Genomic DNA, 17399 nt, shown 5'->3' with positions numbered 1-17399 from the left:
ATCGAATAAAAAGCGCATAGATTTATGTTATTGTGGACGAATTGAAAGTCAATCATCTTCTCCGTTGTGTGAACCTCGTGTTGCCAAACACCGAAGCCCCGAAACGTTATCAGATTGAAAACAAAGTTATCTGATAATCTTAGACCCAAACCTTAATTTAACCCCACCTGGCAATATCCAATGGGCAACACTCATCCGTGCTCGTCGCTGCGGCGGCAAAGAGACTGAATCTTCTGATCTCTTCAGTCTCGAGATTAAAGGACAGGCTGTTTACAAATAATATGATAGAACAAGCTTCTGGGCACATCTTTCCTGCTGCAACAAATATGGCTCACTTGACTGAGGTTAACAACTGGCCAGGCATCCATCCGAACGATAAACCATTCTCGCAGCAGGATGCGGCGCCTGACTTTGCCAAGCCAAGGCGTGAAGTGGGCCTATCGGCCCATGTTCTTCCTTATCTGATCAGATTTTCTTCATGCGCGGCCTTCTGGTAACCGTGTAGCCACCTTTCTCGCCTTGCGCCTGTTCGTTCTTCTCTCAAATGCATTCCTGAAGATTTACCGGTGCCTTACGAAGACACTTAAGATAAAGTGAAAATACCTTGTTCTTTTTTATCCTTGCTTTTTGTGTTTGCATCCCGAGTCGAAAATAGTCAGTGTCGAGGCCCGGATGTCCGAGCACCTAGCATTTCTTCAATCGGGTGTTGTCGGCACACAGAGATTGATTCCCCTGGTTCCTTTTTTTTAAAAAAAGAAAGGGAAAGAAAAATAGCTCGGTAACTCGTTACATTCCCATTTTCCGGAAATGCTAAGACTCTAGAAGTGCTCTGTGACATTGCTCTCTTTGCCTTTCCCTTTGTTGTCCTTTCTCGTGAGAAGAGGCTCGTTTATACAGGATACTTCCCATCATCTCCACGCTGTTTTTAGAGACTCTCTCCTGAAAGACAGAGAAAGGTAGTAAGCAATGCGCTTTCTTTCCGTATCCATCGTCCTTTCGGCCGGGGTGTCCCTGGCCGCCGATATCCCTGAATCAGCCCGCTGTGTAATTTCAGTTGCAGAGGCTTTGTCTCATATAAGATTCGCCGGCTCCCTCAATTCTACATACACTGGTTATATTTGCACAAATAGGCTCCATACCTATTCTCTTTACGCCGCTATAAAGCTATACTGCTCTCTCTCGAATATTGAGCCCGGTTTGCACGTGTTGGATGGTGATTGCGAAAAGGAAGGCTTTAAAAGAATACCCTATAAAGATGTGGAACCGCAGCTTTCTGATGAGTATCTTGCTTCGTTGAGAGTGGTGGAGTTTGGAGAAGTGGCTAAGAGGATACGATTACCGGAACCGGTTCTTATTTCAGGGAATTACTTTTGGAGGGCATTTAGGACTAATGTGAGATGCTCTTTTATATTTCAGTTATGTTCTTTGAATACATCTTAGAATAGCTAATAGCATATACTCGCAGAGAGCATGGGCTTTCGAGACTTGGGCACACCATGCATTCGGGTGAGTTGGTTATTACAATGATATCTTATCTTAGTTCCCATGCTAATTCGGCTGATAGGAACGCTTCCTACTGGTTTTGGGGTGTCGTTCTACTATGTGGTGTTATTAATCGTCTATATGAATATTTCTTGGCTGGTAGATTACTCCGTTGGAGATACGATCAAGAAGGGCATTATTCGCTCGCGAGATCCGCGCCGCGACGTTTCGCTTCGGCTTTTCTCACCACTCGCCATTGGATCAGAGCTTATTTAATCCTTCCACCTGCAATTGGCGATTATCATCAACGGCTTTTGTACTGGTGTGCAGTTCCTACCCGCATCGAGGCCATCGTGATCGTCCTCTATTATCTTCTCAGCCTAGCCCTCACTATTGTTGGGTACGACGTCTTCAAAGGAAATCTTTAGTAAGTGTATTCGGATCCTACACACACACACACACACACATATATATATATGTGTGTGTGTGTTTCTTCGGGTGCAGAAAACCGGGAATTGACATGAAATTTGATTTAGCTGGGATGATATTTCTACCCAGGCATGGCGCTACCTCTCTGATAGAGCAGGCATAATGTCATATGCGAATCTAGTGCTTTTATGGCTCTTTGCAGGAAGAAATAATCCTTTCCTCTGGGCTACAGGTTGGAACTTCGGAACTTTCAACCTTTTTCACCGCGCTGTTGCCAGAGTCGCCACAATACAAGCGATCATTCATTCCGTGGGCTATACCGTGTTGACTCTAAGGGGTAAGAAAAGTCAGCCCTCCAGCATGGACCTATGCAACTGACTGTTGTAAGTGCATTCGTATCTCTCATATTGGCCGTCGGCGTGGTGGTACATGGGAGCAGTGGTAAGTTTGAGCATGACCCTTAGCTTCCTCAGTTTCCCTATTCTAATGCATTGGTCATTTAGGGTACTATCGGAATGGGGCTCCTCCTTGGATTTTCGTCTATCTGGCTCCGACGTAATTATTATGAGGTCTTCCTGCTTATTCATATAGCCCTTTCAGCGGTAATCTTAGTTGGCTTATTCATGTAATACCACCATTTATGATCCGAGGACTCTAACACCGAGCAATGCTAACTGTTAATAGCCATACGAGCATCTTTACAGGAGGATATGACAAATATCTCTGGCCGGTGGTGATTGTCTGGCTATTAGAAAGGGCCGCCCGCCTCGTCAAGCTGGTACACTGCAATATTTACCTCCGCCGCAATGGCAAGAAGCCGTTGATTTCGAAAGGCACAGCGTACTACGATAGGTCATCTAACCTCATCCGACTTCGAATCGTCCCAGGCTTGGGAACACTGGTTCCTCGGCCGGGGCAGTTTTACTATATTTATCAGCCGCTGAAATTGAGAGGTTATGAAAGCCATCCATTCACTGTTGGCAGTTGGTCCCAACACATAGAAGGGGAACCTTATCACTTTAGGCCTGTCTCTCCTGGGAGGCACAAGATCGAAATGCCAATCAGTCACTCTCTCACGTTCTGGATTCGACCTTTTAACGGCTGGACGCGGAGGTTACAGTCGGAATGCATCTCGCAAGGCTGTGCAGTTCAGTCCACGTTCCTTCTTGAAGGCCCGTATGGCGTCTCAATTCCGCTACACAAATACGAAAATGTTATCCTGATTGCCGGAGGAGCTGGATTTGCGGGTGTATGGCCACATATCGAGGAGCACTTGAGACGTTCATGCGGGCCCGTTTTACAGCTAACGGAAGATACCCCTCATTCTAAAGGCTTGCCTATTCCGGCCACCCGAACAAGAAATATGACGTTGATTATGGCCTCAAAGCAACGGGAACTCTACAATGAGCTCCTCGACGGGGAGAAGCTGCGTTTGCTTAGCCAAATGGGCATTAGGACAGAATTCTATTCCACGTCGTATTCCACATGTTCATCGCCGTCGGCCGAAGAAGCGCTTGACGAAACTAGCCAGCTACTTTCTCGAGACACAGATCCAATCCATGGCCACCGCGCTTTAACGTCGATACCAATTAAGCATGGTCGTCCGAATATCACAAAGATAATCAACCATTCATTGTATGACGCTTACGGAGACGAGGAGCCTGTATCCAATAGCGGCCTGCAAACGGCAGTGTTAGTGTGTGGTCCAGCGGCGATGGCAGATGATACGAGAGCCGCAGTACGTGATTTACTTAAAAAAGGGTACAAAGGAATTGATTATTTTGAAGAGGCTTTCAATTGGTGAAAGAATGGATGGGCTTCAGTGTGCATGCTTCAAACAAACAAGACCATTACTCTCACCCTTTTTAGGAGGCAACTTGCCCCTTACTAAAGAAATACTTAGAGCGAGCTACCCAAAGTTAATGTTAGTTTTTCTGTGAAATAGCTCGTACAAAGGAGGAGAGACATCTCTGCCGAGGACAATAGAGCACTTTTTGCTATCCTCACCTTTAAAAAAAGATCCAAAAAAGTTATCACGAAATGCATCGGCCGGGAATCGAACCCGGGGCCCGTCGATGGCAACGACGGATTTTACCACTAAACCACCAATGCTGATACGCTTCTGGATTGTAGATCCGATCCTGAAGAGCAATTCAAAATGCGCAGCCATATATAAGGTTTGTTTTCGGATTTTCCGCCAAGGCTCTTGGCAGTACTCCATACAGACGCCAAGCCCCTCGTCCGGCTGCCAGGCAAAATTAGCGCCTTGGTACCAGATTACAAACTACAGTATTAATGGCGTTTTTCTGACCAATAGGTTCACACACTAAAATATATGGGAATCTATTGGTTAAGCAAAACACATTCATAGCTGGTTTTTGTGTTGATTTTCAAAAACGCGTTTTCATTGATATATCAAATCAGTATGGAGTATAGAGAATCCTATGAGACCCATCACACCAGCTAGAGGACCTGACTGCCAGTTCTCTGGTGGCTGCTTGACCATGCAATAATCAATGCTTATATGCTTTACCAGCTATCTTGTTCCTGCTCTACTACTAGACTGATTGGGCATATGGCATTCTGGGAACAACTCTATAAGACTCTCTTCAAATCTGCTGACCCCCTACTACCACAATAATCAAGTATGGATCTTATTCATTCACAAACTACATTGTCAGCTATGGCATTTTGTGTCTGGTGTCAGTATATAAAAAGCAACAGAGTCAAATGAAGAAAGGGCAGGTCCCTAGATCACTATATGATTGCTCAGCTTATAGTAGCTCTCTGCCTCAAGGGGTGTTGCTGGGAACAGTGCCATTCTATGGAATTGTACAGAGTACAGAGTACGGAGTACAGAGTAATATAATCAAAATAGGCTTAGAGGGAATAAATTACAAATTACTGCTAAATACAGCCAAATACACCAGTTTCCAATAGAATTCCAGTATTAAATACACTACTGTACACGCTAATTTCTACGCTAATTTTGCCTGGCGGCCGGACGAGGGGATAATATGAGTATCAAACGTTTGTTCCGTTTGCATGGGAGCGCGAAACATCAACGCGAGGTGCAGAGTACCGAGTATGCGAGCCGTCGGAAAAGCACGATTTGTAACCTCGAAACATAATATTTTTTTTATTTTATTTTCATTGCTTTTTCCAAGTAGTAATACCCCGGACTGAATATTCCCTGGCTGTTACTGTTGGACTTTTTAAAGCTGGCTGGCCTCACTCTTTCTCTTGAGCTCGAAATCAACCTTCCATTATTTCACCCCTCCTGAAAAAGTTACCGCTCCACGAAAATATTCGCACGCAGTGCGCGATCTCTATGAGCATATTCCCGTAGCTCAACATTCATAAATTGTGTGGCATATCGATCGAAGAAGTTGCCAGGGAGATGGAGGTCATTGAAGGTAATAGAGAAAACCACTCCTTTTAATGGATATAAGGAAGCACTAGATCAATTGACAGTCAGCTAATTGTCTACGTTTTATTTGTAGAATACGTCATCCCTACTTTCCACACAATACGAGAGAATATTCCACCATCCGTGTATCTCCAGATTGCTTCCTATGCCGCTATCGCCAATGAGTACTTCCAATACCTCCGGTTTGTATATGCCGAACCATATATCATCAACCCTATAAACACCCTGATCAATTCGCCCCCGGATCTCTACTCAATCCTGATCCTTTTCTTCATTCTCGTAATCTCGCTCAAAGTCCTTGATTATGCTCGGCGAGTGATTACGTTTTGGATTGTTCTTTTTCTCCGGCTCCTATTTTGGAGTGCGATCTTGGGTGGCGGTTATTATGTATATAAGGTCGGATGGGGAAAGGCATCGCAAGATGCCGCTTGGATTTTGGGGCTGATGGAAGGATTCATACAGCAGCTGTTGAGTGAAAGTGATACCTCTACACGAAGCAGAAACGGGCCTGGGTATAAGAGAACAGGACAGGGACGGAGGCTGAACTCGGGTCAAAGGGGATAGCCGGATTATTGCAAGAGTTTAATTGGCATATTTACAAGCATGCCATAAACTGAGGTTTTTCTTGGACTATTTCATATCGAAGTCTATGGGTGACTGTGCTCGTGGCATCTTGATGCGTATACCATTATTTTCTTTCTGGAGCCCATGCGGTCTCTTTATGTGTCACTCTCGCATATCACCATTCTCACCGCTCGAAAGGGCAGGTTTCTAGATTTGCGGCTCAGCCAGGTCAGCTGAAGCCGCATTGTAGAGGCCGGTCCTGGTGGGAAAAAGCCTCTCGTGCGATGAATGGACCTTTGCAGCCTTCCAAGCCACAGCATCGTGATCGGGAGCGAAGTAGATGGTAAGCCTCAAATGGCTTTCCGACCCCAACGGTTTATCATGTTCAGGCTTTTAGGAGTATTCAACAACGCAGAAGCTGCCTCACTCCAGGTCATATTCTTGCTCGTCTGCCGGCTCTCTCGGCTCTTGTGCCTCATGGAACTGAATGGCGTCATCAATGTAGCTTAGCACTCCCGCAATGCTATCCTCATCCTGCACGTTTAGCTTCAAGAACGATACCATGCTGAAGTCGTCAATAAGTTGACCGACAGCACGGTTTAGCCGTTTGAAGGAGCTGCCGCTTAGTAATTCGCCGGTAGATGAGGGATCACAGGGTGTTTCTCCATCATTCTTTTCATCATTCAGCAGCTCAACGTCGACGGACATAAATCTCTTCAGTTCCCGCTTTCCCACCAACCCTTTGACCTGGTCCATCTTGCTTAAGATATTGACGTGCGGTATCTCTAGTAAAATCATGGCAGACATGGCACTCAGGGTGCCAGCAAAGAATTTTGCGCGATCCACCACAAATATGCTTTCCATGAGGTATGCAGCGCAAAGCGAAATATTCAACGGGCCAGCACGGGAAAGATATTGTATCAGCGACGGCAGTAACGGCACATGAGTGTATAACTCTATTTGACCTGGCATGTCAAATATAATTAAATACTCTTCGCTCAATGGATCCAGCGCTTCGTTGAGAAAATCGAGGTTCTGAAGGAGGAATTCAAAACAGTACATCAAACCGCCGTTTGGGCCAAGACCCAATTCTTCCATCACATCTTCCAGAGTAATAAGCTCTCGAATGTCCAAATCCGGTTCATAGGCAAAAGATTCAGCGGCGGGGTCGAGATTTACGTAGAAGCAACTGCGTCGCGCGTTTTGAAGGTGTTGTATGAGCGCGGTGCAAAAGGTCGTCTTGCCGGCGCCCGCTGGGCCCATAACCAAAACACCGAATTTTGACATAGTAGGGATGGAAAGATTTTGGATGGTAGGCCAGAAGGCTAAGACAAAATTCAGTTGTAACTGTGTGTTTCCTGAAGAAGTGGTTTTTTCTCCTCCGCCCGGGATGTTGACTAGTTAATTGGTGGGGTGTGAGAAATTGAGTGTGTGGATGGATAACTTTGCGGGAGGAACACGGACTTCACGACAGCACATCCTCCTAGTGTCTCTGATCAATAACTCTGCTAAAGGCCATTGAGCTTGTTTGTTGCTTTCTCCAAGTTGGGATGGGTGGGGTTATCCATGACGAGCAGAGTATGCACAATAGAGGCATGCGTTGTTCTGCCATTCTAATCCGCCTACCATTTCCGACACCCGATGTCGCAATCCAGACAAACAGAGCAAACACTGCTCGGAGCCCGAACGAACCAAAAATTACTCCGCGCCCCCAAGCAAAAAGCCCACTGCTCCGCCCCTCCCTTGAAAAGAGAAACTCCGAAATCCTCCTCTCAAAACCCCTCTCTCCCTCATTTCCATCAGCATTCCCTCTTGCCTTTATCCCTTTTCCATTTTTATTCTCCCTTTTTTTCAACTACCTCAGTTCTATCCCAACTTTCTTTTTGCATCGATTGTTTTCCGAGACTCAAGCACAATGGGCTCCATCGCAAACGGCGTGCAAAAGCGAGAGGGTACTTTCCTCTTCACCTCTGAGTCTGTTGGAGAGGGCCATCCAGACAAGATTGCGTACGTGCTTGACCAAAGCCGCCCTGTAAAAGTGGATCTTGTTTGAGCCCATTGAATCTAACTATAGACACAGCGATCAGGTGTCCGATGCCATCCTCGATGCCTGCCTTGCTGAGGACCCTTTGTCAAAGGTGACTTGCCCCGCTTGCGTTGACCATCATTCAAAAAACTAACGCTCAGATGACAGGTCGCTTGTGAAACTGCAACAAAGACTGGTAAGATGAAAAAATATTAGCTGTTGTTGATAATTGTAATTTGATGTATTAACCTGCACCAATAGGCATGATCATGGTTTTTGGTGAGATCACCACCAAAGCCAATCTTGATTACCAACGAATTATTCGAAACGCTATCAAAGACATTGGCTACGACGACTCCTCTAAAGGTTTCGATTATAAAACTTGTAATGTCCTTGTTGCCATTGAGCAGCAGTCTCCCGATATCGCCCAAGGTCTTCACTACGACGAAGCTCTGGAGAAACTCGGTGCTGGAGACCAGGGTATTATGTTTGGCTATGCCACCGATGAAACCCCTGAATTGTTACCATTGACGATCCAGCTTGCCCATAAGCTCAATCGGGCCATGAAGGAGGCTAGATTAGATGGCAGCCTTCCATGGCTCCGCCCTGACACTAAAACTCAAGTTACCGTTGAATATGCTCATGACAATGGTGCGATGAAGCCTCTTCGCGTTGATACTGTGGTTGTCAGCGCCCAGCACAGTGAGGATATCACTACTGAAGAGCTCCGCAAAGAGATCTTGAACAAAATCATCAAAAAGGTCATTCCCGAAAACCTCTTGGACGACCGCACCATTTACCATATCCAACCATCCGGCTTATTTATTATCGGTGGTCCTCAGGGTGATGCTGGTCTAACCGGCCGGAAGATTATTGTTGATACATATGGCGGCTGGGGTGCCCACGGTGGTGGTGCTTTCTCCGGAAAAGACTATTCCAAAGTCGACCGTTCTGCTGCTTATGTTGCACGGTGGATCGCTAAGTCTCTTGTCAACGCCGGCCTCGCTCGTCGTGCCCTTGTTCAGCTCTCTTATGCTATCGGTATTGCTGAACCGCTTTCGATCTTCGTCGAAACTTATGGCACCTCCACCAAATCTTCCGCCGAGTTGGTGAAGATTATCAGAGACAACTTCGACCTCCGACCCGGCGTTATTGTGCAGGAACTTGACTTGGCCAAACCGATCTACTACAAGACCGCCAAAAATGGCCACTTCACAGACCAGAGCTTCGCCTGGGAAAAGCCCAAGACTCTCAAGTTCTAAGTCTCCCACTTCCCAGCCTCGCTTTGTACGAAATAAATGTCTTATGATCGCGACGATTTTGCTTTGTTTTCAACAACTCAAAGCACGGCTATAGATGGATGGTTCTTTCTCCCGCTTTCCTTTTCTCTCATTGCACGAGGCCTATGACCACGGCGCTTTGGCAAAAAATTCAACATGTGATACCAATTTCTTTTTACTGGATGGCGTTACAGAGGGCGCTGTAAAAGTTTCGACAGAAGTTGTCTGGATTTCGGAACATAGAAAATGAACCACACTAATTCATCGGACCTGAGGGAGGAAGGAAATACAATTATATGCAATGGATAATCGGGTTTCCCCAGTCGCAACGGTGGATGACCCAACGGTGATGGAAAGGGCCAATTGTGGCCTCTTATTCTTTCAGATTTATCAATTTTGCTACCTCTATGTAAATTTTAGCAGCTTCAACGGATGTGATATCTCAAGATGCAAAATAATCCCCAAAATTCAACAAAGGTCATGAGGGATTGGAAGTCGAGCTACCGAGTACAGAGAATGAGATCGTCTTACTGGAACACCTGCCCACTCAGTGCAAGTCATGTGATTAGTTTATAGTTATACGGACTATTACGGGATTCGGAGGGTAAGGAACTACGGCCTACGGAGTACGGGGTACCTCATACTCCGTATTCCGTATTATTACGGAGTACTCCGTACATGTACTCCGTATGGATGTGGCATGACGCGTGAAGATGCGCCGGAAAACGCAATCACCAGCGATGACGCTCGACCAGGTGTTAGGGTTAAAATCATCAGAATCTTCTCCATATTGCACATTAATGTATCTTATGTATGGGACTATTTTTCTAGTCTAGTTCTTACTCGATAAACCTCATCTCTTCGTGAAGCATGAATGGCGTCCCTTCGAAATGTCACGGTACTCGAACCCTCATCTTTAGCATCTTTAAACACGCAAAGTGACTTTTCGGCCCCGGCATTGAAAAAAAGAAAGAGGTTCCACGAGGATGGCAAGAACGGTGCCAAATGCATATTGTCCTCTGCCATCGATATTCAGGTGTGTGCTGCATGTTCATACTGTACAATCCTCCTCGTTCAACACCCAAAGCTCTGCTAATGCTTTCCGCACAACAGCCCTACACATCTTCATTATCGGATAAAACAGAAACCCTCATACCTATCATTTTATTACCACGATCTAGGTTACCCCTCTCATGGCTGGATCCTTGCCCGAACCCACCCCGAAGCATAGCGCCGGGGAAACTCTTCGTTTCAAATATTCTCGCCCTTGAAATCGGACTACAGGATAGGGGAAGACATGTCGTGCTTGTTGCACGTTTGCGCGGTGAAAAGCATTCGTCTATAAATTTTATGGGCCCAACAGAAGGAAGTGATTGTGAGGAGGAGCTATATGTTGTCGAAAGAGTGAAAAAGGGTATATACTCCGTATGTCCCTTAGGTCGTCATATTCGAGAAGGGGACGTCATCGTCGCGTCCAAGGGCTGGAAACCTGAAGGAACGGGCCATTGTCTAAGTTCGGGTTCAGCAACCGGGGAAGACGACTGGTTCCAGAGAGCTAAAATTCTTCACGACTTTGAGGGAGGGAATTTTGGGAACCTCGCCATAAACGATGTAACACTAGTATTTGATCAGTGGCCAGGAATCACAGGAAGTGCAAACATCACTGAACAGCCCGAGAGTGTTCCCGTACCGGAAGAAAATACGTCCATCGAACTAGGCTGTTTGTACGATGCTATCCACCAAGGGCCTGAGAATTCCTTTGGAAGTCCCGGTCAGAAAAATATCGAAGGTATATTACTTGAACATATTTCAGCTTATATGCTAATTCCACTTTGACATCAGCGAATTCGCCGTGCCCCCGAGACATATTGGATAATCTTAAAACCCAGTACCTCGAAACCCTCTATATTTCCAAAGTAAGTTATTTGGCCAAACTAGACAATTGTAGTTTAGGCGGCTCACAACCCACAGGCTTCTGTAGCCTACTTCGCTAAAGGACCGCTTTCTCGCGCGCGCGCAGCTTTTCAATCCGCTAAGGATACTGCAGCCATGCGTGTGTTAGATCTTTATTACTTTTACCGGGAATGCATTATGCCTGTGAAAAGAATGGATATAAAATATCGAGATTCTGTGCCGGAAGTGGTGCGGAATTTCGCCCTGGGCCTCGCGGAAGGTGGAAAAGCCGCTGTACTCTCACTGAAAGGAGGAAAGCGCAAAAACAGAAAGAGAAAAATTGGGAGAAATGGTTTGTATCCAGATGAACGGGATTTAATTGCAAGGTGGTGGAGCCACAGAAATGTGGCAGAATCGCCGTTGGAAGCATCTTCCGGAGATGAAGAGCTGAAACAATTGGTAGCAGATCTGCGCTTCCGCGAAACACAGCTCCAAATACTTCTGATTCTTGAGGCAATGTCCTTGGAACTCTCTATGGGTGCAACTGATGGAAATATTCCGGAGTTAGAGCTGCAAGTCTCACGGGCAAATAAGGTCTCCAAGAAGAAAGCTCAGGACTTAGGCATGCTTCTCGAACTTCTGGTAGACAGGCTTTGTATATGGCATACGGTAAGTTCGAATGATCCTGTCTCAGTTAATCCTGTGAAAAGGCAAGACAAGGGTAAGGAGAACGATAAACTACGAGACTTTTGCACGGAGGTTATAGTCCCTTTTTACGCCTCTCGCCTTCCAGAGCAATGCAGAGCTCTGAGCGGAAAACTTGGTGGGCCTATATCCGCCTCACCTAAACGTCCCACTATATTGCGGCAGAAGAGTTCAGCGGATAGCGCTGGTGAGACGGTCAAGAAACAAAATCAAAGGTCTCGTCGGACTCTTCAACGCGTTCTAACTGATGAGAAAGCTGCCATAACAAGACTCAATGCGGCTGTTCCAAAACTCAAACGAGAGTCCAGCGAGCCGGATTTTCAGTCTCTGGTCTCAAGGGGACGGGGTGGTATCCAAAAGCCCAGGCGTATCGATAACCGGGAAATAGATCTCGATGCTGTTGCGCGGCAGCATGAAACAAAACTCAGGAAAATGGCCATGCTTATTGAACAAAAGAAGGAATTGGATGCAGCAATCAATGCCCTAAGAAAGCCGAACAGAGAGCTGGTAGCTCGGGATTGGGCGGATTCTGCGGAGAAGAGGGCTTCGATCGGGAGCTCAAGAAAGCAGAAAGATCCGATCAGGAACCCTTTAGGCGAAGGAGTACAGGTAATTGTAACTCCTAAAGGTCTTCGAAAGAAAGACTGTGAGACATCCAGTGTGCCTTCCATCTCAAGACGTCCTCTAGCATCGAATGGAGAGATAGGTTTATCGACATCATTTGGCGTGAACGAGCAAGTCATTCAATCTTCTGCTCTGCGATCGCACAATCTCTTCGGATCGAGGCTTAATCCTAAAATCATTCCGAAGTCCGTCCAAGAAACCCCGTCAAAACGCTCTTCACAGATTCCGGTGGTTTCAAGCTCTACTGTCAATACTCAAGCTGGTCCGACTGGCGTTTTAGAGCCCACCGAAAAGCCTTTCAAAGTTCCTGGACCTTTGAGACGGGGTAACTTCAAATCGTCCGCGCCTGGGTTTACGACACCTACGAAACCTCCAAGGTCCCATATTAACAATGGAGTCATAGCTTCATATGCAGGTTATAACATGAAAAACGATAACGAGTCTACCTTTGGCGTTGAGGAGACTCCACCTCAGCTACTTCCACGCCGACTTGGTGTATCGAAAACGTCCGGGGACACCTCCGTTCTCTCAACTAAAGCGGTCGATCCTATTACCCTCAGAACTCCCATAAAATGTGCTGGATCTGTATCCAACGGCAGCGCGTCTCCCACGGTACAGGTCTCCATTAATTCACGCTTAAATGCGGAGAAGTCAATATATGATCAATTGGGATGGGATAATGATGAAGAAGACGACGATGAACTTGCACTGTGTTAGAGTAGGTAAACTGATGTTGGTGCTTACCAGTACTCTACTCTACCTAATTAAACTCATGTTGGCTGTTCTCCCGAGTCACGATTTTCAAAGTATCGTTTGGAAGAGCCGCATGCTGCAAAACCCAACATCATCCGCTCGAGTTGGACAAGATCTCAAGCTCTGTCTCCTATTACTTAAGTGCAACTCAAGGTCATCTGATTCAAGCTCCAGAGCCCAGAAACTTTATGAAATATCATGCCGTGACACCATATCTCGAAAGTGTCAAAACGAGGGTATGCCCGCTTCGGTTCTTTTACTCTAGGCAGCCCTGACCATCTGCGTTTTGTTTCAATATCCCCGAGTCCGACAAGCGCCCTAGCCGTTCCAGGGTGTATGCTTATCGACTTGCGTCATGATTTCGTCTTGCATACTTGATATTCACGCGGATATCCCCTTATTTGGTCTGAAAAACCAAAATCGCAGATCAGACTAATTTTCGGGCTTCCGGTGGTAAAACTTGCATATACGTGAAATAGCTAGATAGAGTCCAGCCATTCTGTTCGCCTGTCACTAGTGGTCGAGAATTTTCCCGATCGTGTGATTCAAATTTTGAGTATGATTAGTCCCACATAAGCACATCGAGGATTCCATGATCGCCCCTCTGTTTTTCACCCGTGTTCTTGAAACAAATATGAAACATTAACAGCTGACCCTTATCCCAGGAATCGTGTAACATTCGTATGTTTCCAGAAGCGATTCGAACTTCCTCACAGCTCTTTAAGAGCGAGCTGAGGAACGTTTAAATCGGTAACGGGTGGAGAACTCGGGAGGATGCAGTGATACAGCGCCCTTTGTGTCGCGATTCAAGCTTGAGGGTGTTACGACGCGGAGGCCGGTCTTGATATATATCCAACAATATGGTTAAGTCCGAGAGGCAAACCAAATTCCATAAGTCCTAAAAGCCGGACAAAAAGCCGGCTTCAGCTATTCATGTTACACTCAACTCAGATAGCGGGATGATTCGGTCGTCTGTTTACATGTCAGGCTCGAAGCTTCAAATATCTGGTGCCTTGCTCCTCCCCGCTATCCAAACCCTCTAATGGAGTAAAGCCTTCGATATTTATCGTTCATTGTCTGTCTGCCAATAGTCATAATGCGCCTCAGTCCATCAAAATTGTTGCTCCTGGTAGCCTTCCCGCTTTTCAAGGCTAGCGTTGTTCCACACGATATTCCTATCAGGCAACCCACAGGGCTCCAGACGCTTGATAATGATCATGGTATGGGCCTTTTGTCACGCTTGAGGAACATCTGAGTTAACCAGTAATTAGTCCCGCAATCTCATAAGATACGGGGGTTGTCCAGAAATTCGCTTGCAGGCACGTTCCAGACTGCCCATGGTATCTTGAAGAACTCGCGGGCCCCTCCAATCCGTCCCCCATCTCGTGGACCCTCGCCGGGTCGTGGCGGAAAGCCACAGAATGAGCCCTCTGTACAACACCCCCCCGAACCTAAAGCTCCGAATTCACCGGGAGCCACGATCGGGGATCGAATCCCAGAACCGGGAACACTACGGCCTCCACCTTCCGATGTTGGAGATTGGAACTATTTTCTGAAATCAGGCACCAACTCTCAAAAGTGGTTAGATGCAGTTTTCAAATCCAAACAAGCGGATTTCACCCCCATATCCTGGGAGCGCGGATATAAAAGAGTCGACCATGCACCGATTTCTTGGGTACCGGATGCGGAGGTACAGGCTATCACTAAATTGGAATCTGGACCGGGTTACATGCTGATGAATTATAAGAGCGAGGGTGCGCCCACGATTGCTTTCAACAATATCTTCCACAAAGACAAAGGGGCTATCGTCGCGCTAGTTAACTTTAAAAGTCAAGATGTGTCTGCTCCTGCTGTTCGACTGAAGTGGTCAGATCTCATGTGGCAATCCTGGAAAGAGACTGCTGGAGACAAAGCTAACAGCCTGCGCTGGGTTGTGCAAGACAACATCGTAAATGCTCATACAGAATCCATTATGATACAGGCACATGGGAAGGTGGGATTTCCCCCAAACAAAAACATAGGGAAATTCTGGTATCATGGTGCAGATGACAGCATGAAGGAATCCTTTTTGGCCTTGGCAGGAACTGATAACGTCAGAGGAGTATTTCGCATCGCAGCAAATTACCGCAATGAGTTAGATAATGCCTGGGTGAAGAATATATACACCATTAAGAGTGGACCCCATATTATAGTGGAGTTGGGAAGAGGACCACGTCCGGCAAAGAGGTCCGATATCCAAGGAAAACACATCCGTCACTCCTCATGGAAAAAACAGCCCATTACTATTTAGAATCAAGGCCAACATCCACTTAACATGCTAAAACCCAGGCTACTGCGGAGGAGGATGATGAGGGGTGTTGTGAAACTGAGGGAAAGTGAGGCACAATCTACTAGGATTGCGCATGTGCCCTCATAGATCCAACCCTGGCTATTTGTATCCTGCTTTTTTCTCTCCTTCTTTGTTGATTGGTTGTAATACGGAGGAGGCTCAGTTAAATCTTGCTTTTGAAGTTCCCCCCCCTTTCTCCGGCCTGCGACTCTTGTCTCGGGGCTGGATCTCTATGGAGTGTTTTATAGATTTCGAGCGCAGCATATCCAACGGCCGCTTTGATTTTGCACGTAAAGGATTTTTTGGAAACTGTAAAATCCAATCCTCCAACCTCTGCATTTCATTCTGAAAGAAATCAGTAAATTTACCGCCCAGCCGAAAGAGACGTCAAGCCGCCACATCAGGAGAGCCATTTCTTGCGGCCGATAAGAGTATCGGAGATGGATTCTCGGCCCTGAAGTTGCACGGAAAAGCTCGAAAACTACTTACCATACCATGTCTAGTTGGGCCTAGATGGTGAATTTGATCTAGGAGCAAGCTCGCGGTTCGGGTGCTAATTGCCGGGCCCAAGTCTTATATTATTGAATGTTCCCTGAGGAACACACTGTCACCAAGGACTGTATGATCTGCTACTTTTGGGAGTATACCCCTTGTCCGTAGGTTGAGGCACAATTAGCGTGGTTTCTAGTGTGTAATAGAATACAGAGAACTACACATCATAATTGGTTGATATGGACTTATTACTGTATGCCAAGGTTTCAGTGACTATGACCATGTTCTATTGGCCAACACAGAAAGTCTAAAAAGTATATTGCCCTGTCTCACCGCCGAACCACCTGGCCGAGCAAGAGTATGAAAATTAAGCCAGCATAAATGTTTAAATCAGAGGCATATTGGCCAGAAATACCTTTCAAAAGAGCTTTTTTGACCATGGTTGAGGCATTAGAGAGTGCTGTATGGAGAACAAGATGCAGGTTTTCATGGAGAGATGTGTTTCTTGCACCAACATGTTGCAACTTCATTGATGGTTCCAGATGCTCTAGCCAATAGATTTGCATTTTGATTTGCAGTGAACTCTATGTAAGTAGTATGATGTTTCATTGGCTTTTGGATCAATGCTACTCGCTAGTGTTGTATTCAAACAAAATCGCGCTAATTGTGCCTCAACCTACGGACAAGGGGTATACTCCAAAATAGCTCTGCCCCTAAAGCCTCCAAAACTTGAACAATGCCTTCATGCATAGCAGCCTAGCCTTGGGGTAAAAAGATGTGGGATTGCTGTCCTGGGGTTTGTGAATTTCCCTGATGGTTTTCACATGCGGAAACATAGAGCGGTTCTCGCTTTGTCTTGCGCCCTGGGTATGTATTGTTCTTTAACCCTTGAGGCCATATCACTGCTAATTGCAAATGACCTCTCCTAAGGAACAATCTGGAAATGAACAGGGCTTTTATCAAAGACTATTGTGAAGCAATGTGATAATATTCAATCTCAGGCCCCTTGAAGTGGATGAAGTTCACAATGACTTGACGCCACAACCTGTATCAGCCCATACATTTAACACAGCTTTGGTTCTTGTTACAATGCTTGAACCCCCGTTGTATCTCCGGTCTAGGTCAGGACTTATAGGTGACAATGTCTACAAAAGCCGGGAATAATTTTTGAATGCGGTATTGAAAGAGCTCGGGGGCGCTGAATTTTCAGATGGACCCTAGCCTGTTAGTGTATCAGACGGGGTTCTCTCGAAAGCCCAAGGCCCGCGTGACGGGACGTTGCCTCGTCCCTACTGAGAGTACTCCGTATTAGTCCCGAAAACTGGGGACTAGCGTCTCGACAAGTCCTGGATACATATTGTGGCCCCAGACTCGCAACGGGTGGATCACCAA

General features: G+C 46.2%; 6 protein-coding genes and 1 non-coding gene across 7 annotated transcripts; 5 read left to right on the top strand and 2 right to left on the bottom strand.

Moving 5' to 3' along the window:
* Positions 1–966: 966 nt before the first annotated feature.
* Positions 967–3940, top strand: CIMG_08973 (FRE family ferric-chelate reductase; the record flags this gene model as incomplete). Its single annotated transcript, XM_001239351.2, has 7 exons — positions 967–1392; positions 1466–1506; positions 1565–1909; positions 2019–2248; positions 2300–2352; positions 2415–2536; positions 2596–3940. 7 exons carry the CDS (start codon positions 967–969, stop codon positions 3713–3715), a joined length of 2337 nt encoding a protein of 778 aa, XP_001239352.2. The 3' UTR covers positions 3716–3940.
* A 12-nt stretch (positions 3941–3952) lies between these two features.
* CIMG_15098 lies at positions 3953–4023 on the bottom strand. Its single transcript has one exon. It is a non-coding gene; the product is annotated as a tRNA-Gly (tRNA).
* A 970-nt stretch (positions 4024–4993) lies between these two features.
* CIMG_08972 (uncharacterized protein) lies at positions 4994–5998 on the top strand. Its single transcript, XM_001239350.2, has 2 exons — positions 4994–5327; positions 5415–5998. Exons 1-2 carry the CDS (start codon positions 5312–5314, stop codon positions 5903–5905), a joined length of 507 nt encoding a protein of 168 aa, XP_001239351.1. The 5' UTR covers positions 4994–5311; the 3' UTR covers positions 5906–5998.
* On the bottom strand, positions 5883–7422 carry CIMG_08971 (ATP binding protein). The gene has a single exon (XM_001239349.2). It carries the CDS (start codon positions 7190–7192, stop codon positions 6329–6331), a length of 864 nt encoding a protein of 287 aa, XP_001239350.1. The 5' UTR covers positions 7193–7422; the 3' UTR covers positions 5883–6328.
* A 226-nt stretch (positions 7423–7648) lies between these two features.
* Positions 7649–9742, top strand: CIMG_08970 (S-adenosylmethionine synthase). Its single transcript, XM_001239348.2, has 4 exons — positions 7649–7912; positions 7986–8043; positions 8100–8127; positions 8193–9742. The coding sequence occupies exons 1-4, from the start codon at positions 7821–7823 to the stop codon at positions 9191–9193; spliced, it is 1179 nt and encodes a 392-aa protein (XP_001239349.2). The 5' UTR covers positions 7649–7820; the 3' UTR covers positions 9194–9742.
* A 343-nt stretch (positions 9743–10085) lies between these two features.
* Positions 10086–13150, top strand: CIMG_08969 (uncharacterized protein; the record flags this gene model as incomplete). Its single annotated transcript, XM_001239347.2, has 4 exons — positions 10086–10247; positions 10325–11000; positions 11054–11127; positions 11183–13150. The coding sequence occupies 4 exons, from the start codon at positions 10086–10088 to the stop codon at positions 13148–13150; spliced, it is 2880 nt and encodes a 959-aa protein (XP_001239348.2).
* A 1132-nt stretch (positions 13151–14282) lies between these two features.
* On the top strand, positions 14283–15476 carry CIMG_13567 (uncharacterized protein; the record flags this gene model as incomplete). The annotated part of the gene is made up of 2 exons (XM_001239346.1): positions 14283–14406; positions 14458–15476. 2 exons carry the CDS (start codon positions 14283–14285, stop codon positions 15474–15476), a joined length of 1143 nt encoding a protein of 380 aa, XP_001239347.1.
* Between the last annotated feature and the right edge of the window lie 1923 nt (positions 15477–17399).

The sequence above is a fragment of the Coccidioides immitis genome (genome assembly GCF_000149335.2).
Source record: "Coccidioides immitis RS genomic scaffold supercont3.5, whole genome shotgun sequence".
NCBI classification, from domain to species: domain Eukaryota; kingdom Fungi; phylum Ascomycota; class Eurotiomycetes; order Onygenales; family Onygenaceae; genus Coccidioides; species Coccidioides immitis.
Note: the sequence above shows the minus strand (reverse complement) of the source record. Positions and strands in the feature narration are given on the sequence as shown.

Excerpts from the sequence above, each read along its gene's own strand:
- CIMG_08971 (XM_001239349.2), bottom strand. The coding sequence starts at position 7,192 with ATGTCAAAATTCGGTGTTTTGGTTATGGGCCCAGCGGGCGCCGGCAAG.
- CIMG_08970 (XM_001239348.2), top strand. The coding sequence starts at position 7,821 with ATGGGCTCCATCGCAAACGGCGTGCAAAAGCGAGAGGGTACTTTCCTC. Across the intron at positions 7,913-7,985 it reads GGCCATCCAGACAAGATTGC|CGATCAGGTGTCCGATGCCA; the intron begins GTACGTGCTTGA and ends CTATAGACACAG. Across the intron at positions 8,044-8,099 it reads CTGAGGACCCTTTGTCAAAG|GTCGCTTGTGAAACTGCAAC; the intron begins GTGACTTGCCCC and ends CTCAGATGACAG.